Source organism: Eretmochelys imbricata, chromosome 9 (assembly GCF_965152235.1).
Source record: "Eretmochelys imbricata isolate rEreImb1 chromosome 9, rEreImb1.hap1, whole genome shotgun sequence".
NCBI classification, from domain to species: Eukaryota; Metazoa; Chordata; order Testudines; family Cheloniidae; genus Eretmochelys; species Eretmochelys imbricata.
The window spans coordinates 102,194,993-102,221,808 of NC_135580.1; the positions used below are offsets into that span (position 1 = coordinate 102,194,993).

Here is a 26,816-nt window from a genome sequence, read left to right on the forward strand (position 1 = left end):
CTCTGTGGATCCCTTGTGCTCAACAAAGCAGACTGGGTACTAGTGCCCTAACCAGTAATTGCTCATTTGGCTCCAGGACACCCCTGTAACATGTCAGTCCATAAACATCTACATTTAAGAAACATTCAAAGTCTGGTTAACCCTGCCAAAAGGAAATAAATCCAGCATTAAGGCTAAAATTCTAACCTCGATAGCCTATGTGATTCCAAGATATGTATCCTGCATAAACACAGAGGGAGAAACAGAGGACAGTAGTGTGGAAATGGGAATTCCCTGCTCACAGACATATTGCTTATAACCTAACCTTTTTATGGGTTTGTTTCCAGTACTGCAGGCCCCAAGAATAGTATTTCAAGAGCTTAAGTCCTTGATTAAGACAGTCTAGAAATGTATTATCACATAGGGGACAAGAGTTTGGCACTATGCTCAATCCTTTGCTGGCAAGTCATAGAAGCACTATGGGATAACATGTTCAAACCCTGCAGAAGGGAGCCCTTTGCCACACCCTCAAGAGAACTATATCTGTGGTCACAGTGTCCATGGAGTAAATGGGAGAATCCTGGAGGAGATTCCCTCAAAATAGCTTTTGTTGGTCCATCATAGCTTTCCTGCTGGCTGCCAGAAATCTCCCTTTGCTCCTTTTCTCACATTCTCTTATCTAATTGTTGAAAGATAGGCCAAATAAATGCCAACACAACTTCATAACTGGGGCCCAAGAAAGTATAATCTCCTTCCTCAGAGCCTCAAGCACATCACATCGGTGTCTGAACTCACATGCCAGAGAAACAATTGGCACAAGTTGCTCTGAACAAACGTCTCACACTTCAGTGCACCGTAGTACTGCCAAGCTACCTGAACTCGGATGACCTGACAACAGGAATTTGCAATGGAAATTTAAAGCAGTCCTTGAACTACAGCATCTCTCCAGATAAAAGGGTATAGCTAAAAATATAGCACCCCTGATTCAACATTCACCCTGAGCTGTGCTTGGACAGAGTGGAGGAAGCAGCTCCACAAGTCAGGGCTGCCAAGCCAAGGCACAAATTAAGGCTGCACAGGGACAACTAGGGTGACCAGATGTCCCGATTTTATAGGGACAGCCCCAATATTCGGGGCTTTTTCATATATAGGCACCTATTACCCCCCACACCCTGTCCCGATTTTTCACACTTGCTATCTAGTCACCCTAGGGACCTACTTATGCTAATGTAGGATAAGGTGTAGCAACTCTCTCTTCCATCCCAACTCACACTGTATCATGCCCCTGACACACTATTTCTACAACTTAGCTCTCCTGTTGTTGGGTATCACTTCGTAAGAATACTGGGAAGCCCAGGCAATGTATGTTCTCCCTCAAGTAGTGGATGCTGAAGTTCTGTACCTCTCATGTTCCAGAAGCAGCTTAGCAGTGTTCGAACAGAAATCTAGTGACACTTCATGATGCAGAAGTTCAGCAGCAGCTAGAGAGAAGAAACAGTGGGGATTACTGAGTCACTGAGGAAATGTATCTGCTCACTGTAAAGATGTGGGCTGTCCCTATGCTCCCCCTTGCAGCCTGGTATGGTGTTGTGGGTATGCTCCACTTTAATTTCCCCCAATTGGGATGCATTAGGTTTGTTTTAACAGCCTGGGGCAAGGAGAAGCCAGCATACATGAACAAAAAAGCATGTCTCCTTTTCATAAGGTTTCAGGACAACAATTACAATAAACCGTTCATAAGGTCCTCATCTAATGACCGCAGATCAGAGCTCCCATACTTAAATCCACAAAACAAAGTATTTGAGTCTATCTTAACCAGTCTCCTAGAGTCTCAGATTAAAAAAACACCAGCCGCTGCAGCCTGCCTAGCTTCTACTCTCCTCTTCTCTGCTTAACTTCCTGTTCCTGTTTAAATAGCCCAGTCTTAGTGCAAGGCAGGACCTCCTTGATTACACTCCAGGCTGTCCCAGCCTGTCCCATAAAGTATATACCTTCACACTCACTGTCAAGTCTTTTGTCTTCTTAGGAAAAAAATCATAATTCTAAAACTAGGCAACAGTTAAACATGTTCTGCATATTTTTATTTTCTTTTCATGTTTTCAAAATGAATTTGAGGCTAGTGAAAGGTGCCAAGTTGACAGCTCTGGAGACTCAAGTCATCTGTTTCTCATAAGAACACAAACAGAAAGGACAACAACAATGCAAGCTTCCACCTCAAGCTGTCCCTTCACAATGTGCCTCCCACCTGGCCTGGAGGGACCATTTCAATGACTGTGGGGAGTTCAGTCTCCGTGGACTCTCAGTTAAGACTGCAACAAAAGAGCAAGTTAGCATGATGGTGGGTTTTGGACACCTGTCCCTAGAAACTGGACTGAAATTCCTCAACAGCCATCTGAAGGTGAGTTTCAATCTGACAGAATTCAAACCAGTTACCTGGAGACCAAAATTTATTTCTGGAAGTGCCCACTGTGTACTTGGTGCTTTCCAGAGAAGACAGCACAGTGCCTGCCCTGAACAGCTCACCATCTATGAACAGAAAGTTCTTCCTGAGCCACCAAGTTCTCTGAATTCAAATCCCTCCTGAAGACACTCTTCTGCTGTGATACCAACAGAGAAACCAGTTGACTTATACTGTGTTGACAAGTCTGAGGAGCAAGTAAGAAGTTTATATATCCTATATGAAACAAACAAACTTGTGTTAACACAAGAAGTTATTCACCCTGTGTGGTAACAATGGTTCTTCAATATGTGTGTCCCCATGCGTGTTCCACTGCAGGTGTGTCTGCATCCCTGAGCTGCTGATTGGAGAACATCAGTAGCAGTGTCTGTTGAGCCCACACACGCACTGTCTCTCCTTGTGCTATGCCATGAGGCTAGCCAGCGCTCGCGATCTAACCATCCTCAGTTCCTTCTCTACTGCAGAGTCATAGTGAGAACTCCAAAGTAGATGGGAGGAGGGAGGGTAGTGGAGAACATCTTGAAGAACCATCGTTACTGAACACGGTGAGTAACTTCTTCGAGTTGTGTCCCTACGGGTGTTCCCGTGGAGGGCTGAGACTTCGGAGTCGGATTGGTCACAGAAGAAAGAACAATGGAGCCAAATATGGCATCAGAGGCAGAGTCCTCAGTGACCGCATAACGTTCTGTGAAGGTACAGACCAAAGCCCAAGTCGCCACTCTCCAGATCTCCAAGATGGAAACATGCTTTAAGAAAGCAACAGATGAAGAGACCGATCTTGTGGAGTGTGTATGGATCGAGTCCAGAGGGGTCATGTAATGAATCTGCACTCTCTAACACAATTTGAGACCCACTTAGAAAGTTATTGGGCTGATATCGCTGACCTGTCTGCCATAGAGAGAAACAATCTAGGGGATTACCTGAAGGCTTTTGTTCTATCGAGGTAGAATGCAAGGGCTCTCCTAATGTCCACGGTATGTAGTATGGCCTCCCTATTTTCCCAGTGAGGCTTGGAGTAGAAGGTGGGAAGGTGAATAGACTGGTTCATGTGGAAAGAGGAGGTCACTTTAGGGAGGAACTTCAGATGTGGCCTAAGCGTGACCTTCTCCAGGAAGAATACCATGTACAGAGGATGTGTCATTAAAGCTGCTATCTCCCCTATTCTTCTAGCCAAGGTAATTGGGACTAGAAAGACCATTTTCATGGACAGATGAGTTAGCGAACAGGTGGCCATGGGTTCAAACGGGGGCCTAGTCAGCCCTTTTATACTAGATTTAGATCCCAAGAGGGGAAGGGAAGTCTAGGCTGAGGGAAGACGTTTGTTATTCCTTTCAGGAACCTTTTTATGGTTAGTTGCAAAATTACCGAGTACCCCTCTATGGAATGGTGAAATACTGTAATCAGCTAGGTGGACTCTGAAAGAATTCAGGGATAGTCCTGATTTTTTAAGGGTCAGGGCATATTTCAGAATATGTGGAAGAGTTGCCAACTCTAGACAGAGTTGCTGGGACATGCACCAAATCTGGAACCTGGACCACTTCTGCAGGTAAGTGCATTGTGTGGAGAACTTTCTACTGTGTAGTAGGAGCTCTTGTGCTTCCTTTGAGCATGAGCTTTCTAGGAGTTGGAACCACATAGAAGCCATGCTTTGAGTCAGAGGATCCCCAAGTTGGGATGCATGGTGTGCCCCTTGTCCTGTATGAGGAGGTGTGGGATGGTCAGAAGGGAGATCGGTGGGCACATCACAAGCTGCATTTGGTAAGGGTACCAGGTCTGTCTCATCCAGGTAGGGGTGATCAGAATCACGTGAGGCCCATCCTCTTTATCTTGAGCAGGACCTTCAGCAGAAGAGGAAACAGAGGGAAGGTGTAAAGAAGGTCTTTGTCCCATGGAAGGAGGAGAGCATTGCGTAGAGATCGTTGTCCAATCACCACCCTGGAACAGTATCGGGGACACTTCTTGTTCTGGTAAGTGGTGAACAGATCTGTGGACAGTGTTCCCCGCCGTGTGAACAAACCCTGAAGTATTGATGGGTGCATCTCCCAATCGTGGTCATGCAGGAATGTGCAACTGACTTTGTATGCTATCGTGCCTGGGAGGTAAGCCGTGGCCCAGGTGAAACTGTGAGAGATGCACCAATTCCATAGTTTCATCGCCTCTGCGAATAGAGAGGGTGATCGGGCTCCTCCTTGGAGATTGATGTAATACATGCAGGCTATGTTGTCCGTCAGGACCTTTATATGTGAGCCTGCTATCAGCAGGAGGAAATTGGTGCAGGCATTCCTGACCGTTCTAAGTTCGAGGAGATTGATATGAAGGGAGATCTCTGCCAGCGACCATCTGCCTTGTGCTGTGAGACTGTTTAAATGTGCGCCTTATCCTAGGAGGGATGCGTCCACGGTAAGGAGTGACAAAGGTGGCCCCTGTAGGGAGAGGATCCCTTTGCATACATTGGTTGGGTCTTTTCACCAGTCCAGGGAGTTTTTGACCCTGGTGGGTAGTGACAGAGTTTGGCCAGACTGTGCCTGTTCAGTCTGTAAACCAAGCTGAACCACAGCTGTAGGCATCACATGTGAAGTCTGGCATGAGGAATAACCGCCATGCCGGCAGCGCATATGCCCCAGAAGCTGGAGGAAGATTCTGGCTGGCACTTGAGGGCTGTATTGAGTCGTGTCTATAAGAGATACCAGGGAGTGAAATCTGTCCTGAGGTAGGAAGGCTTTGGCTTGTAGTGCATCTAGGTCGGCCCCTCTAAATTCCAGGCATTGCACTGGCATAAGGGTTGACTTCTGCGAGTTGATCTGTACTCCCAGTTCCATGAACAAGGTTATTGTCTCTTCAGTGGCTCGACGAGCCTTCTGAAGCAACCAGACACTGAGGAGACAATCCTCTAGGTAAGGGTAGATCATCATCCCTTGAGATCTTAAATGGGTGACCACTACGGAGAACTTTGGAAAATACTCTCGGGGGCAATGAAAGTCGGAAGGGAAGGACTCTGTATTGGTAATGGTTGTTTCCCAGAGTGAACCTGAGGGAACGTCTGTGAGCCAGTAGTACTGAGATGTAAAAATAGGCATCTTGTGAGTTGAGGGCCAAAAACCAGGCTCCCTGTTCCAGTGACAGAATGATCGTCAATGGTGTGACCATCTTGAATATCTGAGTTTTGACAAACTTATTGAGAGTTCTTAGGTCCAGGATGGGTCTCAATACCCAAAAGGAAGGGAGGCTGAAGAAGTACAGAGTGGAGAACCCCTAGCCTCGTAGATGTTGAGGTACTGGTTCTATGGCTCCTAACTGCAGGAGGCAGTCTATCTCCTGCCATGGTAGACTCCCGTGGGAAGGGTCCCTGAAGCGGGACAGGGAAGAGTGTTGTGGAGGAGATAGGAGGTGAAATGGATGGAATATCCAGATCTGACAATCTTTAGGACTCATCTGTCCAATGTTATGCGCTCCCAGGCTCTGTGGAATGCTGCCAAACAGTGGCCAAATAGGTGTGTGGTCACAGGTGATAGTGAGGGCAACATTCCCTCTAATTTTTGACAGGCCACGTGCGTAAAAAATTTCTTCTGTGCAAATTTTTGTGCACGTGGTGTTTCACTGTGTGCACGGGGTTTAGGATCTGTGTGCGCACGTGCACAGCTTAGAGGGAACAGTGGTGAGGAGTGGTCTCATGGCACCTCAACCTCCCCGTCAAAAGTGGAGTTTAAGGGGAGGCAGTTAGGTCAAGGACTGGGAGCCTGAGGGCTTCCACTTCAAGAATCTCCTCTTCTTCCTCTGAGGCTCAGAACGCTGCTGCACTGGGAACACTGCTGAATACTGTCTGTGTTGGTATTGTGAGCTGAATCGTCTCTTTTGCCCCAGTGTATAAATTCCCAGTGATCTGAGAGTGGCCCTGGAACCCTTCAGGGAGTGGAGGGAGGCATTGGTCTTCTTGGCAAAGAGTTTCATCCCTTCAAAGGGGAGGTCTTCCACCATTGTCTGCACCTCCTTCAGGAAACCCAAGAGGTGAAGCCATGACACGCACCTCATCACCACCGGAGTGGAGACAGTCCTGCAGCCATGTCAGCAGCGTTGAGAGTCGACTGTTGAGTTGTTTTTGCCACCAGTTGGCCTTCCTGGATGATAGCCTTGAAGGAATCCTAGGAGCTCTCTGGCACTTTATCAATAAAGTCCTGTAATTTGTGTAATCATTATTTGCCAGAAGTGCCTGGTAGTTTGCAATTCGGAACCGAAAGGTGGCTGAGGAGTACATTTTACTACCAAAGAGATCAAGACGTGACCAACCTCTGTCGTAGGGCATCGTTCTAAAGTGGTGCTGACAGCCACGAGAATTCACAGCATCTACCATGATGGAATTGGGTGGTGGGTGGGCAAATAGGAACTCTGATTCCTTTGTGAGGACACAGTATTTTTTGTCCACTTGCTTGCAGGTCGGGACCATCGAGGCCTGGGGTTCCCACAGAGCCTTAGCAGGGTCTAGGATGGCCTCATAATTGGGAGGATGACTTTGGAGGTGGATGAGACGTGGAGGATATCAATAAGTTGGTGGTGCGTATCCTTAACCTCCTCCAATGGTATATGAAGGGTGTCAGTCACTCTCTTTGCCAGCTCCTGGAATAGGTGAAAATCATCTGCTATGGGGGGTTGTGATGGCATGACCGCCTTGTCTAGTGAAGAGGAGGATATGGCTTTGGGTGCGATCTCCTCCTCAGCATCCATCTCCAGCTCCACAACCTCTAAGGATACTGAGGCTCACGATTCTATAGCTGAGGGAGCCTGTCTGTGAGGTTCTCTGATGACACGTGGTGTCCTGGAGGAAGGCTGGCGATGAGCTGTCTAGCGGTCCCTGTAGGGCCACTGTGGTGGCATAGGGCCTGGTGGAGGTGCCCATGGGTGACCATACCAGGATGTCAGCAGTGCCATCTGATGGTACATTCCTGGACTCTGTTGGTATTGGGTCCCATATGGAGCCTCGGAGGAGTACTCAGAAGTCCATCTGATTCACTGTCAGATCCTTTGCTTGACCATGGAGGCGCGTACCAGGATTGTAGGGAAATACCTCTTGAGTGACCATGGCTCAGTGCCATCGTCTCAGTACCGAGGGGCGGCGAGTTCTGAACTTCCAATATAACCAGGTCCCCTGTCTGCTGGAGTTCTGTTGGCACCGAGCATCCCAGCATCGGTGGCGGTGCCAGAGGGGATGGAGACCTTGCCCATGCCGATCTGTCTGGTGCCAGCTGGGTCAGTGCCACCGGTGGTACCAATGACGGTTCACATTCTGGGAGCAGTTTAGGGCATTTTCCCTTATCCTTCCGTGCCAGAGATTCTGTGCCCATGACCAAAGTTTACGTGGGCCTATCAGTGGCTCTGGGTGCCGACGGTCGCCATGAGGTATGGGTGCCTGACGACCTCAGTGCCTGCAGTGCCAAGGATACTGAGCAAGATGGTGATCAGTTTCAGTTATCCCATGGCTTGCTGAGGAGACTTCCCACTCTCTTTTTTAGCTTTTGAGAGGAGTTCCCAGACCACTTTCTCGACCCACTATCCTTTGAAGTCGAAGGCTGGGAGGAAGACTCATGCCTGACTTGGGGCTGTGGTCGGAGATCCTCCTCCATGAAAATGATCTTCTGGTGAAGCTCTTGGTCTTTGCGGGATTTCAGTCGAAGTTGTTGGCAGAGGGAACACTTTTGTTGAATGTGGCCCCCGCCAAGGCAGCGAATGTATTGAGAGTGCTTGTCCGTGATTGGGATTGCCTTGCTCGAGTATTCGCAAAAAGAAAAGGAGGACTTGTGGCACCTTAGAGACTAACCAACCTACTTGAGCACAAGCTTTCGTGAGCCACAGCTCACCTCATCGGACACCTCACAAAAGCTTGTGCTCAAGTAGGTTGGTTAGTCTCTAAGGTGCCACAAGTACTCCTTTTCTTTTTGCAAATACAGACTAACACGGCTGTTACTCTGAAACCTTGCTCAAGTATAACACTTCTTGAAGCCCCGAGAGCCAAGCATAACCTTGTCCAGCGGGGTCCCCCATTCCCACCAGGGACACTGGAAAAACAAAGTCCTTTTTCTTTTCTTTTTTCTTCTTTTCTTCTGGCAGGGCCAAAATAAAGATAAGGGAAGGCTAAAGAACTTTTAGAAGCTAAAAATTAACAACTGAAAGAAGAGTTAAGGAACAGATTGATAGAGCCAGAAGAGTTCCCAGAAGTCACCTACTACAGGACAGGCCTAACAAAGAAAATAACAGAACGCCACTAGCCGTCACCATCAGCCCCCAACTAAAACCCCTCCAACGCATTATTAAGGATCTACAACCTATCTTAAAGGATGACCCAACACTCTCACAAATCTTGGGAGACAGGCCAGTCCTTGCCTACAGACAGCCCCGCAACCTGAAGCAAATACTCACCAACAACCACATACCACACAACAGAACCACTAACCCAGGAACTTATCCTTGCAACAAAGCCCGTTGCCAACTGTGCCCACATATCTATTCAGGGGACACCATCACAGGGCCTAATAACATCAGCCACACTATCAGAGGCTCGTTCACCTGCACATCCACCAATGTGATATATGCCATCATGTGCCAGCAATGCCCCTCTGCCATTTACATTGGTCAAACTGGACAGTCTCTACGTAAAAGAATAAATGGACACAAATCAGATGTCAAGAATTATAACATTCATAAACCAGTCGGAGAACACTTCAATCTCTCTGGTCACGCAATCACAGACATGAAGGTCGCTATCTTAAAACAAAAAAACTTCAAATCCAGACTCCAGCGAGAAACTGCTGAATTGGAATTCATTTGCAAATTGGATACTATTAATTTAGGCTTAAATAGAGACTGGGAGTGGCTAAGTCATTATGCAAGATAGCCTATTTCCCCTTGTTTTTTCCTACCCCCCCACCCCCCGCAGACATTCTGGTTAAACTTGGATTTAAACTTGGAAAGTGGTCAGTTTGGATGAGCTATTGCCAGCAGGAGAGTGAGTTTGTGTGTGTGTGTGTGTCCCTGGAAAAAAAAAAAGGGTGGGGGGGTGAGAAAGCCTGGATTTGTGCTGGACATGGCCCACCTTGATTATCATGCACATTGTAGGGAGAGTGGTCACTTTGGATGAGCTATTACCAGCAGGATAGTGAGTTTGTGTGTGTATGTGGGGGGGGGGGGTGAGAAAACCTGGATTTGTGCAGGAAATGGCCCACCTTGATTATCATGCACATTGTGAAGAGAGTTGTCACTTTGGATGGGCTATTACCAGCAGGAGAGTGAGTTTGTGTGTTGGGGGGTGGAGGGTGAGAAAACCTGGATTTGTGCTGGAAATGGCCCAACTTGATGATCACTTTAGATAAGCTATTACCAGCAGGACAGTGGGGTGGCAGGAGGTATTGTTTCATAATCTCTGTGTGTATATAATGTCTGCTGCAGTTTCCACGGTATGCATCCGATAAAGTGAGCTGTAGCTCACGAAAGCTTATGCTCAAATAAATTGGTTAGTCTCTAAGGTGCCACAAGTACTCCTTTTCTTTTTGCGAATACAGACTAACACGGCTGTTACTCTGAAACCTGCTAATGGACAGTTAATGGCTCCATCTCTAGCTGGGGCGGTAGAGAAAGAACTGAGGACGGTTAGCCCAAGCGCACTGACTAGCCTCCTGGCACAGCATGAGGAGAGGTACCACATGTGTGAGCCCAACAGACACTGCTACCGAAGTTCACCCAATCAAATGCACAGGGACACAGCTACAGTGGAGTACTCATAGGGACACTACTCGAAGGAGAACTTTATTTTATCAACACATGGTCAATCACTATCTTGACCACTCTACTTATACTCAGCCAGACTCTGCATCCTTACTCATGTGAAGTAGTATCTTACCCCACAAGCAGAGGAGTAACTGTGCTGGCCTTCTGCACAGAATTTAATTTCACCCTGAGTGAATACAGCCCAAAGTCTAAAACCACCAACATTTTTACACAGCTGTCTTTTCACTACCTTAGTACTAACAAGTCCTCCCCCAGCAAATGAATGTAACTCACTCAGCAGCAAAAGAAACTTTTTCCTTTTACTCAAAGTTACACCAGGCCCTCAATAGCATTTGTATTCCCAAGGATTGCTATAATAATTTTAGACAGATTTCCACACCACATACATCCCAAAACCAGGCTGTGACATTTAGCAAATAAGTCCCCTTCTACAATAGATAAGAGATTAATTTCAACTCTCTCCCACATCATTCATTCTTACTTCTTGGGCCTGGAATACAATGACATTATTCTGAACCACATTACATAAGGAGCTGTGATACCTGACCTGACGTCTTCATCAGATGCTCCACTTTTCAGAAGGATTTTAATTTTCAAGAAAAACCCAGCTGGATGCATATTCTCCTGCATATTGAAAAACAATGACATTATATGAACAGCCAGATTATTTTTTGAAACTCAGGAAACAATTTCAGCTGAATCCTATCAAGAGTCCAGCACATTCACAAACATGAAAGAATGTCAGGAAATTCTAGCCAGGACAGGCTTTTCCCCCAACAACACAGGGCTTGTCTACACTGGCACTTTACAGCGCTGCAACTTTCTCGCTCAGGGGTGTGAACTCAGCCCCCACGAGCGCTGCAAGTTTCAGCGCTGTGAAGTGCCAGTGTAGACAGTGCACCAGCGCTGGGAGCTGCGCCCCTCCTGGAGGTGGTTTTCTTAGACTTTCTGTAGTCGTTGTGCTGAGACTTCATAAGCCACGTTAAAGCGCTGCACGTTGCCAGTGAAGACATGCCCATAGTCTCCCCAGTATTCTCCAATCTAGTTTTAAATGTCCCAAGCAATGGCTACGTAACTGGCAATCTTTCCTTCTGGGAGGAGATGCAAATTTCTGACACACTCAGTGTCTAAATTTTCATTTTTCTTTCTTAATTTTTATGTTGCCAAGAGGTTCTGAGTAGGTCTCAAGAGTGAAATGCAGTAACCTGATCTTGCTGGATCCATCTATAGACATTTCAGAACAAAGGCTGAGAGTGTTCTGAATGTTTACATTCTGGCAGAATTCATTCCTCCCCTACAAGGGCTTGAATTGACTGGATTAATGTAGAATTAATAACAGGTAGGATTCCAGGCAGTTTAGGAGACTGTGCACTTCAGTGCTTAGAAACTACTGTGGTGGCAGGAAAATAAAAACCTGAATAGACTAATACTTCAAATGCTTATGGGTTTGCACGCCATGACCTCTTTCCCACACTTGATTATCAACAGAAAGTGCACCTGAGAAAAATGTAACTAACCTATTGTGTAATTGTTCTTCAAGACATGTTTCACGTGTCCATTCCACTCTTGGTGTCTGCACGTCCACCACACTGTCACTGGAAACTTTTTCCCTCAGCAGTACCCATTGGGCAGCTAGGGCTCCCCCACTGGTGCATGCCACTGCATGCACGTATGAAAAGCAGAGTTCTCTCTAGCCTCTTTCTCTTCCTTCTTACCATAACTCCGATGGAGAAGCATAGGAAGGCATGTCATAGAATGGATATATGCAACAAATCTCAAAGAACTAACACAGAACAGGTTAGTAACCATTTTTTCTTATTTGATTGATTGCACATGTGCATTCCACTCTTAGTGACTCACAAGACAGAGAATAGGAGGTGGAATCAGAGTCTATTTCAATAAAGGTTGGAGAACAACTCAACCCACTCTAGCATTATCTCTGCCATCTTGAGCCACAGCATAGTGGGAGGCAAACGTGTAGACTGAGGACCAGGTTGTTTTTGGTTTACAAATGTCTGCAATTAGAACTTGTTCCAGAAAGACGACCCAAGGTTGATTTTGATCTTGTTAAATGAGCTGTGACTGACAGGCAGAGCAATATTAGTCAAATCATAACATTTGTATACAAGATACAATCCAGGAAGAAATTCTCTGGGTCAATGACTGCCCTCTTAATCTGTCAGTCACTGCTATGAACAGCTGGGAAAATTTCCAAACATGTCTGGTTCTATCTGGGTAAAATGCCAAGTCCCTTCTGACATCCAAGATGGGCTCCCCATCCCAGGGCTGAAGCATCTGTCACTTTAAAGAGAATTGGTTGTGAATGGGCAAATGGAATGCCTACACATACATTGGCTGGATCTGTCCACCAACCTAGGTAGGTGATGACATGAGAGGACATTCTTACCACAAAGTCCAATTGAGGGCGGCTTGGCAAGTAAACTGATGCCAGCCAGACCTGCAGAGTTCTGAGTCACAGTCTGGTCTATTGAACCACATAGGTGCAAGAGGCCATGTGAGCCAGAAGAGCCATGTGAGCCAGAAGACTTAAACTGTTTCATGCCATGATCGGGTGAACCTTCAAACCTTTGACACTTGAACAAACTGCCTGAAACCTGGAGTCCAGAAAAAAAGGCCCTCAAATTCTTTTTTGGCCTTCCTAATTGTATTTTTACACTTCATTTGCCAGTGTTTATGCTCCTTTCTATTTTCCTCACTAGAATTTAACTTCCATTTTTTAAAGGATGCCTTTTTGCCTCTCACTGTTTCATTTACTTTGTTGTTTAGCCACTTTTGTTGTTTAACTCATACAACATTGTGCAAAATTCTGTGAAGTACATGCAATAAAACTAAACCGAGCACATTTTGTGATGATGTCTATTTGCAGCGTTTATCTGTGTGATTTTTATAACAAAGCAAAAAGAATTATAAGTTCCCTTAATATTATAACACATGGGAAAAGTGGAAACAGTTCCCTCCAGTCCTCGCTGGATTGCTGTGCATTTCAGAATCTAGTACAAACTTTCCCTCCTAGTCTTCGACACCTTCCATGTACTTCTCAGGAGAGCAAGGATGATATAGTGGTTAGACAATAGTGTAAGAGCATGGCTACGCTTGCAGACGTAGAGCGCTTTGAGTTAAACCAGCCTTCGGAGAGGGCAGCAGGGAAAGTGCTGCAGTCTGTCCACACTGACAGCTGCAAGTGCACTGGTGTGGCCACATTTGCAGCACTTGCAGCAGCACTGGGAGCGGTGCATTATGGGCAGCTATCCCACAGAGTACCTCTTCCCATTCTGGCACTGTAGCTTGTGGGAAGGGGGGGCGCGGGGCATCCTGGGTCCTGTCCCAACATGCAGGGCCATTAATCGCGTCCTGCTCAGAAGAACTGTCACTCTGGGTAACGTGCATGACACTGTGGCTGGCTTTGCACAAACGGGTTTCCCTAACTGCGGAGGGGCGATAGATGGCACACATATTCCAATTCCGGCACCAGCCCACCTAGCCTCTGAGTACATTAATCGGAAAGGGTATTTCTCTATGGTTCTCCAGGCGCTTGTGGATCACTGTGGGCATTTCACTGACATTAACACAGGCTGGCCCGGAAAGGTGCATGACTCACACATCTTTCGGAACACTGGCCTGTTCAGGAAGCTGCAAGCCGGGATGTTTTTCCCAGACCAGAAGATCACCATAGGGGAAGTCGAAATGCTGATTGTGATTCTTGGAGACCCCGCTTACCCTTTAATGCCATGGCTCATGAAACCCTACACAGGGAACCTTGACAGCAGCCAGCAGCAGTTCAACAACAGGCTGAGCTGGTGCAGAATGACTGTGGAGTGTGCTTTTGGCCGTTTAAAGGGCCGCTGGCACTCTCTGTATGGGAAGCTGGACCTGGCCGATGACAACATCCCCACAGTTATAGCCACGTGCTTTACTCTCCATAACATTTGTGAAGGGAAGGGTGAAAGATTCACTCAGGCATGGAACTCAGAGGTTCAACACCTGGAGGCTGAATTTGAACAGCAAGAGAGCAGGGTTATTAGAGGGGCCCAGTGCAGGCCTGCAAGGATTAGGGATGCCATGAGGGAGCAATTTGAGGCTGAAAGCCACCGGTAATGTTTGGTGCCTTGCACAGGAGTGAAGTGCAGTGGTTCCAATGATAATAGGAATCTGTGTTTGCTACACTGACTTGCAGTGCCTTTTGCTTTCCTGGGCTAAGGTATCATTTACTTTATGCAATAATAAAGCATGTTTTCAAAGCCAAAAAATCCATTTATTGAAAAGAAAACTCATTTATTGAAAAGAAACACAACGGCCTGGGAAAAAGAAAGGGCAAGGAGGTGGGGTGGTGAACAGTACAATCACTCATTTGCGTATGTCCTGTTATCATACTCAGCCTTCCTGTCTGGAGTGCTGTGCAATGAGTGCTGCACTTCAGGGTGGCTATACTGCATGGTGATGGGGGTTGAGTGCAGTGGGTAAGGGTTGTAGTTTGCAGGGTTGGGTGGTGAAGCTACAGGTGTTGGAAGCAGCTGGTGGCAATAAGAAACCAGATGTTGGGGAAAGCAGGTTGGTGGTGACATGGGGGCACAAGGGAAAGAGTTTTGGGACAAGGGCTGCAGCAGGGGGGCAGGAGCGGATCTGCTCTGTCTGCAGTGCTATGAGCACCTGCATCGAATCCGCTTTGCGCTCCATGATGCTTATCAGCCAATCCGTGCTTTGCTGCCAGAGCGCCGCGCTTTTGTGCCAGCGCTCCTCATTCTGCTGGCGGATCCTCCTTTCACTCTTCCTCCACTCCTGCGCTTTTAGATTCTCGTTAAGGGGCTGCTGCATTACTTCATGCAGCATGTCCTCTTTGCTTCTACGTGGCCTCTTCCTAATTTTTTGGAGTCTTTCGGACGGTGATAACTCGGACGGCTGAGATCTCAAGGTTGCATCTATAAAGGCAAAATGTAACATTTAACAGAGGCAGCATTGTTCACACCAGACAGAGCAATGATTCCCCCCTACTTAAGGGCAAGCACAGTCTACACAATAGCATAATTTGCCTGTCCCAAAGCGAGCGCATATAACCCACGGGAGCCCCAAAATAGTGAGTAAGCACAAGTGTGACTGACTGTTTCACGGCTGTACTGTCCTCTGGGTTTCTGTGCCTTGGGGAGAGCCAACAGCTGCAGGGAGCCCCTATACTGAACACTGTCCCCATATTTTCCACAGGAGTTCATCCTGGAAGATATCTCACTGCTGAGGGTGACCTAGGAAGCAAGGGAGGGTCTTCTACTGCAATGCAGCTTCCGCCCTGACCCATATGCAGCTTGTCTGTGTGCAGCAATGGTCCCCCCGCCTCTCACGGCACAGTGGCACGGACATGTTAGCCTGACTGGGACAAGAACCACAGTGGCTCTCCCAAGAAACCTGCACAAGCACATTGCCCAAGTTGTGAATGAGACCTTTGAAGAGATCACTGAGGCTGATTACCATGATGTGAGAGAGCACATAAATGCCCTATTAAGCATCTAGGCATGCATGCAGCCCTAACCCTCCTTGCCCCAAGAGCCCGCACCAAATGACTTCCTTCCCAAAATAAAAGCCACTTACCGGGCACGTCCTCTGGTGTTTGTCCTTCCCCAAGCACCAGCCGCACAACTGGCTACCTTCCTCTTGGCTTGAGAACAGCTCCTGGCTGTATGCATCTAGGGATTCCAGGGTGTCTTCCTCCTCCTCAGCACCCTCGCTCCTGCTTTCCTCCTCCTCCTCCTCCCTTGTTGAACTGGGCTCTGAAGTGTCCATCGTGGTACTCAGAGTGGAGGTGGCGTCACCCCCAAGTACCGCGTCCAGCTCTTTGTAGGACACTTCTGGAGGCCAATCAGAGCGCATTAACAGACCGGGGCGTCCACACTGGCGCTCCAGCGGGGGCGCATCAAACTTTATTCCCCTCGCCGAGGTGCAGTACCAGGAGCACTCTAGCCGCGGAGTCAGAGCGCTCCACGTGCCTTGCCAGTGTGGACACGTCGTGAGTTAGAGTGCACGGGGCTGCTTTAATGTGCTCTAACTTGCAAGTGTAGCCATGCCCTTAGACTTGTGAGACCTGGTTTCAGGTCCTTGCTCCTCTACAGACTTGCTAGGTTACTTGGGACAAGTCATTTTGCCTCTCTTTGTGCCCTAGTTCCCCATCTGTAAAATGAGGATAAATAGTACTTGTCTACCACACAGATTGTAAGGCCTTCAGATACTACAGTGATGGGGGGATATCCTAAGATACATTCTCCATTGCCTCTAAGCCACACTATATCACTTGACTGAAAGCCTCGACAGCATTTGCTGCAGGTAAAGTTGGATTTTAGCTTTTACTTAAAATCATTAAAATCTTAATCAAAATTTTGAATTTACAATTCATTTTTAAGCCAAAGAAATGGAAATGTAAAGATGTCCAGCCAAAGATTAATTCTACTGAAACGTCATTTGCACAGGCTAACCCAAAGGGAAGGAGGAATGAAATTAATTTGACATGTTCATATGGGAAAGAGAATTCTACAGGAGCACTATTTTATCATGGTCACACACTGTGGCCCAAGAGCAATAGGCTTCCAGTCTGTCATTTGAAAAACCAGGTGTTCTACATCTCAGCTGGACACCACTGAACTCTATTCTGTATGTGCAGATTTTATGCGTCCATGCCAAAAAAATGGTCTGACCATTATTATCAACAGGTATCTACTACTGATGGAAATACATAGCAGAAAGACAGATGCATGATCTGCACATTCAGCAGGGCTTCTTCTTAATGAAAGCTACCAGCACTACACCAGTTTGTGAACATGGCAAATGAATCAGAAAAAACACAAAATGTATAGAGCGAGCCAAAGTTATCTCTGATGGCGCTCCATTGACTTCAGATTTAAAAGTAGCCATACTTGAACAAAAAAGCTTCAGAAACAGATTTCAAAGAGAAACTGCAAAATTAAAATTCATTTACAAATTTAACACCTTTAATTTGGTCTTGAATAGGGACTGGGAGTGGCTGGCTCACTACAAAAGCAGCTTTGCCTCTCCTGGAATTGACACCTCCTCATCAATGATTGGGAGGGGACTACATCCACTCTGATAGAATTGGCCCTGTCAGCACTGGTTCTCCACTTGTGAGGTAACTCCCTTCTCTTCATGTGTCAGTATAATAATGCCTGCATCTGTCCATTTCACTCCATGCATCTGAAGAAGTGGATTTTTAACCCACGAAAGTTTATGCCCAAATAAATCTGTTAGTCTTTAAGGTGCCACCGGACTCCTTGTTGTTTTTGTGGATACAGTGCTAACACGGCTACCACCGATACTTGACACCATGGGTGAATTTATCCCACAGTGTTGTGAGTATAAGCCAAATGTATTGGAAATTACTTTGGTGATGGTTTAGACCTGAGGTAGACAAAAATCAATGTTTTTGTTTAAATATTTTAAAAAATCCATTTATTTTAATAAAAAATATTAAATTAAATACAAGTGTGTTTTTAAAAATAAACCTATTTAAAATTAAATTTTAAATTATGACAACCTATGTTAAGACCAAAACTTACTAACATCTATTAAGATAATTTAAATTTAAATAAAAAACACTATTAAGCAGGATATATTTGCTATCAGTTTTGAAGAAAGGCGAACGACTGAACTGATGGAAGTCACTGGTAAGCACCTAGAGCCAGAGTTTGTGAAACCGTTTTTTGACAGCAGTATCTTTTCCTGCGGGTTCAGAGAGACTATTTTCTTCACTTGAGTTTATTTAACCAGTTAACTTTGAATGATCTAGTCATTAAATTGAAGAAACCAGTGGGAGCTGAAAAAGCAGGAAAGCTTGTTTTCCTCTTATAATCTAAGAATAAACACTGGGTGTGAGAGGATGAGATCTATTAATTCTAAAATCTTGAAGAACATGGTGACTAGAAACAATCCGTTCACTTCACTAACTACAGTTTAATAAAACAGTTTCAATCTCAAAATATGTTTTGATAAACTTTTTTTCCTATGTGTCCAGCACATTTAAGGTAATCTGAATGTCCATCCAAACAGAGCCTGACACAAATCATAAGTAAAAATTAATAATAACCTAGTAAATAAGAAATGTTAGAAAATAGTAAATGGTGCAAAACAAAAATGAAAAAATTGAGAATCTGAATAAATGGAAATTAAGCTATATAACTGTTTAAACAAATATATGGTAGCAAAAAGAAGAACCAAAATTTAGTGTAAATGCCATATTTAGTTCCAAATCAATATGTTTTAATAGTTACCAACCAATGATAACCAACCTTTCTTTAGGAAAATAACTAAAAACACAAATGCAAAACAAGATTAAAATCAATTATTTAAATCAAGGTTTCCTGCTTGCCAATTTAAATCATTATTAAAATTTGTGTATTAAATCAATCCAGCCTGCTTAGACATCACAATAAGTTACAACCTCGTTAGCCAGGCTTATAGCCCTGAGAGCCTTGTCTTGATACTGTTCGCAATCCCACTCCAAATAGACAGTGGCTAATAACCGCAGCACTTTAGCCTAGAAAGAAAAGACAAAGTGAATAATTAAACTCAAATGAAATAACCAAAAACAACACTTAAATATTGCACAAAAGAGTGGAAATAAAGGAGATGGAAATATAAGCTGTGGATAATATTCACTGAAGCACACTGGGCCAGGGACTGTCTTCTCTGTTACTAGAGGTACAGTGCCAAGCACAATGTGTTGCTCCTTGATTGGGACTGCTAGGCACTACCATCATATAACAATTGTATTCTTATCCCTTCTGAAGATTTGTCTTGACATGGTAAACTGGTTAAGTTTAGGTCAGGCTTTTAGTAAACGTGCTAGCTAAGCCTGACCTAAACTTGACCTTTTTCCTTCTGTAGATGCAGGATAATCTTTAGCTTAATTTAGCTGGTCAAGTTCAAAGTTCATTTAAACTAGGGAAAAGATCAAGTAACACCACATTCACTAAACCTAACCTAAATTGACCACTTTTCCCAGTCAAGACAGAGCCTATGGGTTATAACGTAATTCTTCTCCAAATACACTAGCTGGAGCAAAGTATTAATGCACAAGCTTTACGTCTTTATGAAAATCTAGGTTCAAATATGACTAAGGACACACATAGCAATGACTCGGTCTCAGACTCAGCCTAGTATCTAGTGGAGAATTATTTACACTACACTACCATTCTGTGGGACTAAAATAGCAGGAAGTGCTAAAGATCAGGATGGATAACCACTGGCAGAGCTATGAGGGGAAGTCCAAGACTGGCAAAGAGAGGCACTGGGGGTTGCAGAGCAGGACTGGCACTAATGACATCCTGCTATTAGACTGTGTGTAATTCAGAAGTTTCTGTATATTTATTTCTTACCTGCATTTCTTCCCCAGGAGAATACTTCTTATCCATTTTCCCAATATCATAGCTCTGGCTACAGTTTAAAAGAAAAGATAAGAATTGTATGGGCTAAGAGATGTAAGAAGAACTCAGTCAGCTTTCTGGACTACGCAGTGAACTCATACTTACCTTTTCCATTTCATTGATTATTAGGGCCACATAGAGCACAGAGGAAAATATTAGCTAAAATAAATGGTCACAAGATAAAAGATCCTCTGATTGATATAAAAGCATCAGAAAATAATATCCTTTAATAATATCCATGAGACTGCAGACAGGGCACATTACAGGAATAAAAATCAATAGAGATAGGACCAAGATATGTCAACTGTGCAAGCTGTGTCAGAAGCAGGCTCTAACACCTGCTAACACTTTTGAATGTCATATGGTAAAGAAAGTGATACTCTTCGGATTTAGCACTTTGGCTCAAGGTGTCCTTACAAAGGACACTGTAAGAGTAACTGAATTCATTCTTGAACTTCACAGCCTGATATGATTATCATAGGACAAGACGACAACAACAAGACAGAGCACACAATCATACATAATCTTCACCATTATCTAAGAACAGACAGGATTTAATTTGCCTTCTAAATCCCCAGATCTGAATTAAACTAAGTTCTTTCTGCTGTTTTCAAGTAAGTTAATTAAGCTTCATAACCCCACTTTGAGGTAGATACGTAGTGCTGCCCCTTTTTGAACTGAGTGGCTAGTCAAATTTCTGGGCCCTGGAGATGTTCCAGTTGGAAGTAGAAATTGATGGAGTCTGATATTTTATTTGATGCAATCTTGTTTATTTACAAGGAATGTACAAAGTCCTGCTTCTCCAAACACAGGAGAAACCAAGAACAAAAGAATCAATTTCTTAGCTTGTACCCCGAAGTCTTTATAGCCAACAGTCTGAAAAGCTCTCACTGACTTTTCTCAGGTCATGCTGTGCTCACAGACTGCTGCTTGGCTTTCTTGCTTTTTGTCTCTGCCTCTCTCTCTGTGTTGTGTGTTCTCAGTTTGTGTGTGCTCTGCCTTCCCTCTCATACACACACATTGTTCAGCAAAACCACTCTGCCCACTCAATCTAAACTCCTGGATGGGTTCACAACCCCATTTTGTCTTAGGTGAGGTGCTTCTGTTTAACACATTCTGATACTCATGTTAACTACAGGGTGCATTCTCACCCTAAGCTCAAAGAGGAGTGTGACCCAAGCAGTCACCAATACCTCTCAGAATAACAGAAATGTCATTCCCACTATACAGATGAGGAAATTTAGGCCTGGTCTACACTAAAAAGTTAAGTCAACCCAGCTACATCACTCACGGGTGTGAAAAATCCACACCCCAGAGCAGTTAAGTTAAACTGACTTAACACCCAGTGTAGACAGCGCTAGGCGAATGGAAGAATTCTTCTGTCAACTTAGTTACCACCTGTTGGGGAGTTGGATTGCCTATGAAGATGGGAGAACCCCTCCCAACAGCACAGGTAGTGTCTATACTGAAGAGCTTACAGCGGTGCAGTTGCACCACTGCCGCAGTGCCACTGTAGTGTTTCAAGTGTAGACAAGCCCTAAACCACATAGAAGGTAAGTGACCTGCTTTCAAGGTCATGTCAAATCAGTAGCAGATCCAGAAACAGAACCTAGGAGTCTTGATTCCCAGTCCTTGTTCTAAACACTAAATCACAGTATAAAAGGCCTCTGAGGTGAATGCCTGTGGGTAATTCCATAAAACTGAAGCTAGGTAACAAATGGGACATGAGTGCAAAAACTTTAGGGATGCAAAAACAAATTACATCTGTGGGCAGTGGTGGATTAACCAATGGGCCCCAGCCAACTGGGGGGGCCTCAGAATAGGGTGCCCTGCCCCCAGCAGACACGCACCGGGGCAGGGCCGAGTCTCCAAGCCCTGACCCCTCTCCCCAGCAGGAGCACCGGGCAGGGCAGGGCAAGCCCCCACACCCCGACCCTGCTCTGCTCCCTGGCAGCAGCACCGAGCAGACGGGGAAGCCCCCACGCCTAACCCCATTCTGCTCCCTGGCAGCGGTGCTGGGAGGTGGGGTGGGGCGGGGGAAACCCAGCACCCGGCCCCACTCCCCGTTTGAAGCCCCAAGCGGCACAGGAAGCCTCAGCGGCAAGACCCCGGATGGCAGCTGCCGCCCTGGGACTGGAGGAGGTCTAGCTCCCTGCTGCGGCCTCAGGGCTGGGAGAGCTCTCCCCGCTGCAGCCCCAGCGCCCTCTGTGGGGGACAGAGCTTCTCTGGTCTTGGGGCCACAGGAGTGGGGGGGAGAAAGGAGCAAAGGGGGGCTGCAGTGAGCGGGTGGAATAGGGAAGGACTGTGGGTGGAATGGGGGAAAGGGACAGAATGGTGTGGGACCCTGGGCAGGGCCACAGGCAGAAAGTGTGCGGAGGAGGGCCCCCACATGCTCTGGCCCAAGGCCCCACAAAACCTTAATCTGCCTCTGTCTACAGGAATTTATTCCCAGATCTGATACTTTCTCAGTATGAGATAACATTAATCCCACTAGATGGTGCTATAACATTCTATACAGGCAAATGTTTGTGCTTTGCAATGGTTAGTTCTGTACTCCAAAGATTTTCTCACTGGTGTTTGTGAGCACTTAGTATTCCATCTTCTAAGTAAAGAGAACAAAATAAAGAGATGTTCTCCAAAATATCAGTTTTAATGAACCCTAAACATTACTTCAAGACTTCCTTGACTCAATATCTATGATCATTAATTGTTTGAGATTAAAGGAGGCATTGTCAAATTGATTTCTTCTGAATAATTTTTTTTAAAATCTATTCTAATTTTCTGAGTCTGGCACAAGATAATTTTTCCTGATAGCCTAAATGTTCCTTTCTTAATTTTATTGCACTGCTTTCTTGGTCCCCACCTTACCACCCCTTACAATTCCTTTCCCACATTGGAATTTACACCCTATATGTAGATACTTAGCATGCTGTCATTTAGCCCAAATAGGCAGACAATTCATTTTATCTTTCCTCATAATCCAATTTCTCCAGCTTCTTAATCATTTGTGTTGCTGTTTTGTGGAGTCTCTCCAAGATGTCAACATTGGAAACCTAATAAATCTGTCAAGGTCACATGTAACAGTGAATGAGTAGTAAAGGCACCCGGCCAGTTGTGGAGCTGCCTGAGCCCTTGTAGCCCAATGAATGTGGCTGAGAACACTAAAGTAGGGAGAACTAATACATGAAACAAACTTTCATCAACAGTATAATTATGGTTTTTGGTATGTAACTCTTTTATGAGCAATTCAAAGACTACTTTTAGCAAACGCATGTAATGCTGACATGAATTATTTTTCTGCATTTTTCTACACTTTCCACATCTCTTAAGGTGCAACCATCACTATGGCATTATGAAAGGGGAAATAGCTGGGAACAATCCCCCTAGAGCACAGCCTCCTTGGGAGAATAAGTGGTATGGATAGAATTAAGGAGAGCCATGAATATTTCTACATGCAAAGAAGGGACCTCATGTCAGAACATGAAAATCCATGTGAAAGGGATTCCTGATGTTGAGATAACACTGAGGTTGACATGAAAGGATGTGCCTGTAAACAGAGAAATGCCACTGAGCTGAGTGTAGGCCTAGCTTTGCTCAGCCAAGTAGAGCTTTAGATTTGTAAGCAGAGTCTGAATGAGCTCTCTCCTGACATCTGTGATGAGCTGTGGAAGAGGACTTCAGGAGCTGATCTCATTTGCACGGGCACACCTACTCTGCCTAGTGCTCAGTATGATGTGATTGCTTGCCCAAATGATCACTTTTGGCTGGTGTTGGATCCCCAGTCTCCTTGTTATTGGGGCAGGAGTAATAAAGGGTTGTTACCCTTGTTGTGTGAATCGAGGGCAGCAGAACTGTACCTGGCATACCCTGCTGGAAGGACTCACCTTCAACGAAACAGCACTTGGTAGGCAGGGAACATGGGTTCCAAAACCCAGTGAGTTGAGAAGGGGTGGGGACAGGTACTTGCACCTGGTGGTGTGGGCCCTGCTTAAGGCTCCTAGACACCATTTGACCCTTCCTCTCTCAACTGTGTAATAAAAACACCAATTTAGACTCAACCAACAGTCTTGTTATATGCTGCAGAGCTGAAATCACGATACCTAGGTCTAGGAATTAGACCTGCTTTGGGACAGTGTCTCTGATGTAAGAGACTGCCCAGTGTGCACCAGCAGTGGGGCTCCCCCACTAACAGCTGAAATCACTGAGAGCTGTGTTAAGTGGTGGACCCTGAGACATCTTGGTGAGTGTCCAGCAGGGTGGCTGGCAGAGAGGTACAGTGAGCAGCCAGCAAGGCGGCTGGTGGAGAGGAGTGGCCAGCAGGGTGGCTGGTGGAGAGGCGTGGAAAGTGGCCAGTGGGGTGGCTGGCAGGGAGAGGTGTGGCGACTGAGTGCCCGAGCAGCGGCGCATGTAATGTGCCTCCTTACCACCCCCTCCACCCCTCCAGGGTGGGAGGTGATCTCTGCAGATGCACCACTGAACTCTGGGGCTGCACTGACCAAGAACAGCAACTGTGAGTGGGGTGCAGAGAAGGGTCAGGCATGTTAAACAGACTTTTGGGTTGCTCCACTTAAGAACCCGAGGGGAAAAGGACACTGCCCAACTTACTTGCGGGGTGGGTCTTTCGCTCATAGTTTATGTTTATGAACCTTGTTTGCAGTGTTTTCCCAAATTAATGCTAAGTTACTTCCCTTCTTTTACTAAAAAGTTTTGTTTTATTTTTTGCTAACTCAGACTCTGTGTTTGTGAGAAGGGAAATACGGCCTCTTGGTGCCCATGGGGTGGTGTGTAATTGTCGCAGGTCACTGGGTGGGGGCTCAAGACGGTTTTGTGTTGTATTGTTGAAAAGGAACCGTTAGATACTGAACCCGGCCCTTGTTCCCACCAACTCTGACTGGCAGAAGGGTTACAGATTGATTCATTTAATACTAGAGCTATATGAAAATTTTCAAACAACTTTTTCCCCATCAGGAAACTGCTTTTTCCAAAAAAAAATGTACCACAAAGAATTTTTTTTAAACAAAATTTTGCATTTTTTCAATGAAATCCAAAAACTAAAAATTGCTTTTTCCTATTCCTTCAACCGCATTTGCTATTTTCTCAGAAAAAAATACTTTGCATTTCGTTTTCCTTTTTACATTACCTGAGCCAGAAGGAGCTCTGTTCATACCCCTTCTGTTCATAGGTTTCCACTCCAAAGTTATAGCAGAGGATTGATAGATAACAGGTCTGCAATTAAAAAAAAAGTGCTTCTCCTGTTAGGTTCTTGTAATGACTTTCTGAAATCTAAGGCAGTTGAGTCTCAGGCACACTTAAAATACTTTTTATATCAAAGCTACACCCACCACTATCAGAGCTGATTTTATAGGAGGAAAAGGAATCTGACTAAAATTGTTGTATTGTTGTTCTATGGGAAACTAAAGCAGCATTAATAAATAAATCCCTCAAGGTCACACATAACAGTAGAACTGATTGAGTACATGTTGCAGCCCACTTCCATCAATAAATACAACAAGAGTACTTGAACAGGGACAACTAAAAAACACAAGAAATTAGAATAGGAAACACCAGAGAGCTAAACACTCGGGAGAGAATAAAAACCCATCACAAAAGCAGGAACTATTGCACTGTACAGTTTGGGCGAAAAGGTTCTTCCAATGTTTGATATTTCAGAATACTGCTGCTTCATCAGCTCCTCTGTGAGTAAGTGTTAGGAACCTGAGTTACCTCAGTTAAGCCTCGGACTAGAGCCCTGCGCAGATACAAAAACGTGGATCCACACCCAATCTGAATCTGCCAGGATCAACCCACAATCCAATCCACTAGCCATCTTCCACCTGTATCCACAGCTGCACCCACATCCATAGCAACAAGCCATCTCACAGGGCTAGCAACAGGGGGAGGAGGGGAAAAGAGGGAGTGGAGGAGCGGGGTCTTACAGGGAAGAGGCAGCACGAGGATGGGGACTGGGGGTAAGGGGCAAGGTGGGGGCGGGTCTCGAGGAGAAGAGGCACTGCAGAAGGGGTTGCTGGGAGGAAGGAGCGTTGCATCGCATGCTGCTCCCAGGGGGCTCGCAAGCGATGGCACATGGCAGATCAGTGCGTGTTGCATCGCAGTGCGTTGGAGGGATGGGGCGCCAGGGCCCCGCCCGCTCCAATCCCCAGGGCCGGGGACAGGCCCTGCTGCCGAGGAGCCGGTGGGCCGGGCCTGGGACTGGGAGCGTGGCCAGTGCTGCCGCGCCAGGCCATGATGGGGACGCTGGCACTGCCTGAGGGGCCCAAGCTGCTGGACAGGAAGTAGCACGACGAGCGGGTGCTGGACAGCCCCAACTCTGATCTGCTGCCCAGCCACTGGCTGCTGGCTGCCAGTCCTGAGCATGCTGCGCCCCCCAGGCTGCCCAAGCTGGACACTGCGAGCCAGGCGCCACCAGTGACTAGAACCCTGCCCAGTTGTATCTGCAGCCGATCCACTATCTGCAAAAACGGTCTGTGGATAGCGGATATCTGCAGATTTGCAGGGCTCTACCTGGGGCTAGCCAGTTTGGCAGCAGAATCACCTGACTGGCCAGCCCAGCCCACCCAACTGGCTTCAGGATCGCTACAGGTCTGCATTTAAGCTCAGCAGCAGCAACAAGTTGCTGGCAGCTCAACACTTACGCCTGCAGCTGTGATCCTATATGCCTTCTTCCCAGCCTTGCTCCACCCCTGCTCAGTTCCCAGCTCTGGCCCTGACCCCTGGTTCCTAGCTCCATCTCTGATCCTCAGCAATTCCCCCGGCCTCTGACACTGATTCCAACCACTAGGTCTGACCGCCACTGCTCCAATCACTAGGCATAACTGCCCACACCCTGGTCCGTGAAAGTTTGAGCAGCCCAAAAAGACAAGATGTAATTTAGCTGCACAATGGACCACACTAAAGTTGATGCCTCTTTGGCAGAGTTAGCGAGCACCCTGAAGAATCTATTAAAGCCAGGTCCACGCCCTTCAGGCACAGAATGTAGTGCCGCAGGCACAAGCCACGTCATCAGTGACTCAGGCTCCCTGAGTACCCAAGATCCCAACTGTCTGACAAGCTTGATAGGGACTGTGGAAAATACTGTGGGTTCTTAAACCAGCGCCAGTTCCTGTTCCTGCTGTGCCAACAGTCATTTCCTGCCTACCAAACCATAGTGG

The 26,816-nt window shown here is 46.1% G+C and overlaps 1 protein-coding gene across 1 annotated transcript in view; it reads right to left on the reverse strand.

The window, feature by feature from the left end:
- The window catches only part of TEX11 (testis expressed 11), a 142,235-nt gene that overhangs the window by 84,873 nt on the left and 30,546 nt on the right, over positions 1–26,816 (reverse strand). The window contains exons 9-13 of the mRNA XM_077827052.1: positions 24,788–24,873; positions 19,600–19,657; positions 18,663–18,758; positions 10,753–10,834; positions 1,382–1,460 (exon numbers count right to left, since the gene is read on the reverse strand). Coding sequence (XP_077683178.1) covers positions 1,382–1,460; positions 10,753–10,834; positions 18,663–18,758; positions 19,600–19,657; positions 24,788–24,873 — 401 coding nt within the window. The remainder of the gene's footprint in view (positions 1–1,381; positions 1,461–10,752; positions 10,835–18,662; positions 18,759–19,599; positions 19,658–24,787; positions 24,874–26,816) is intronic.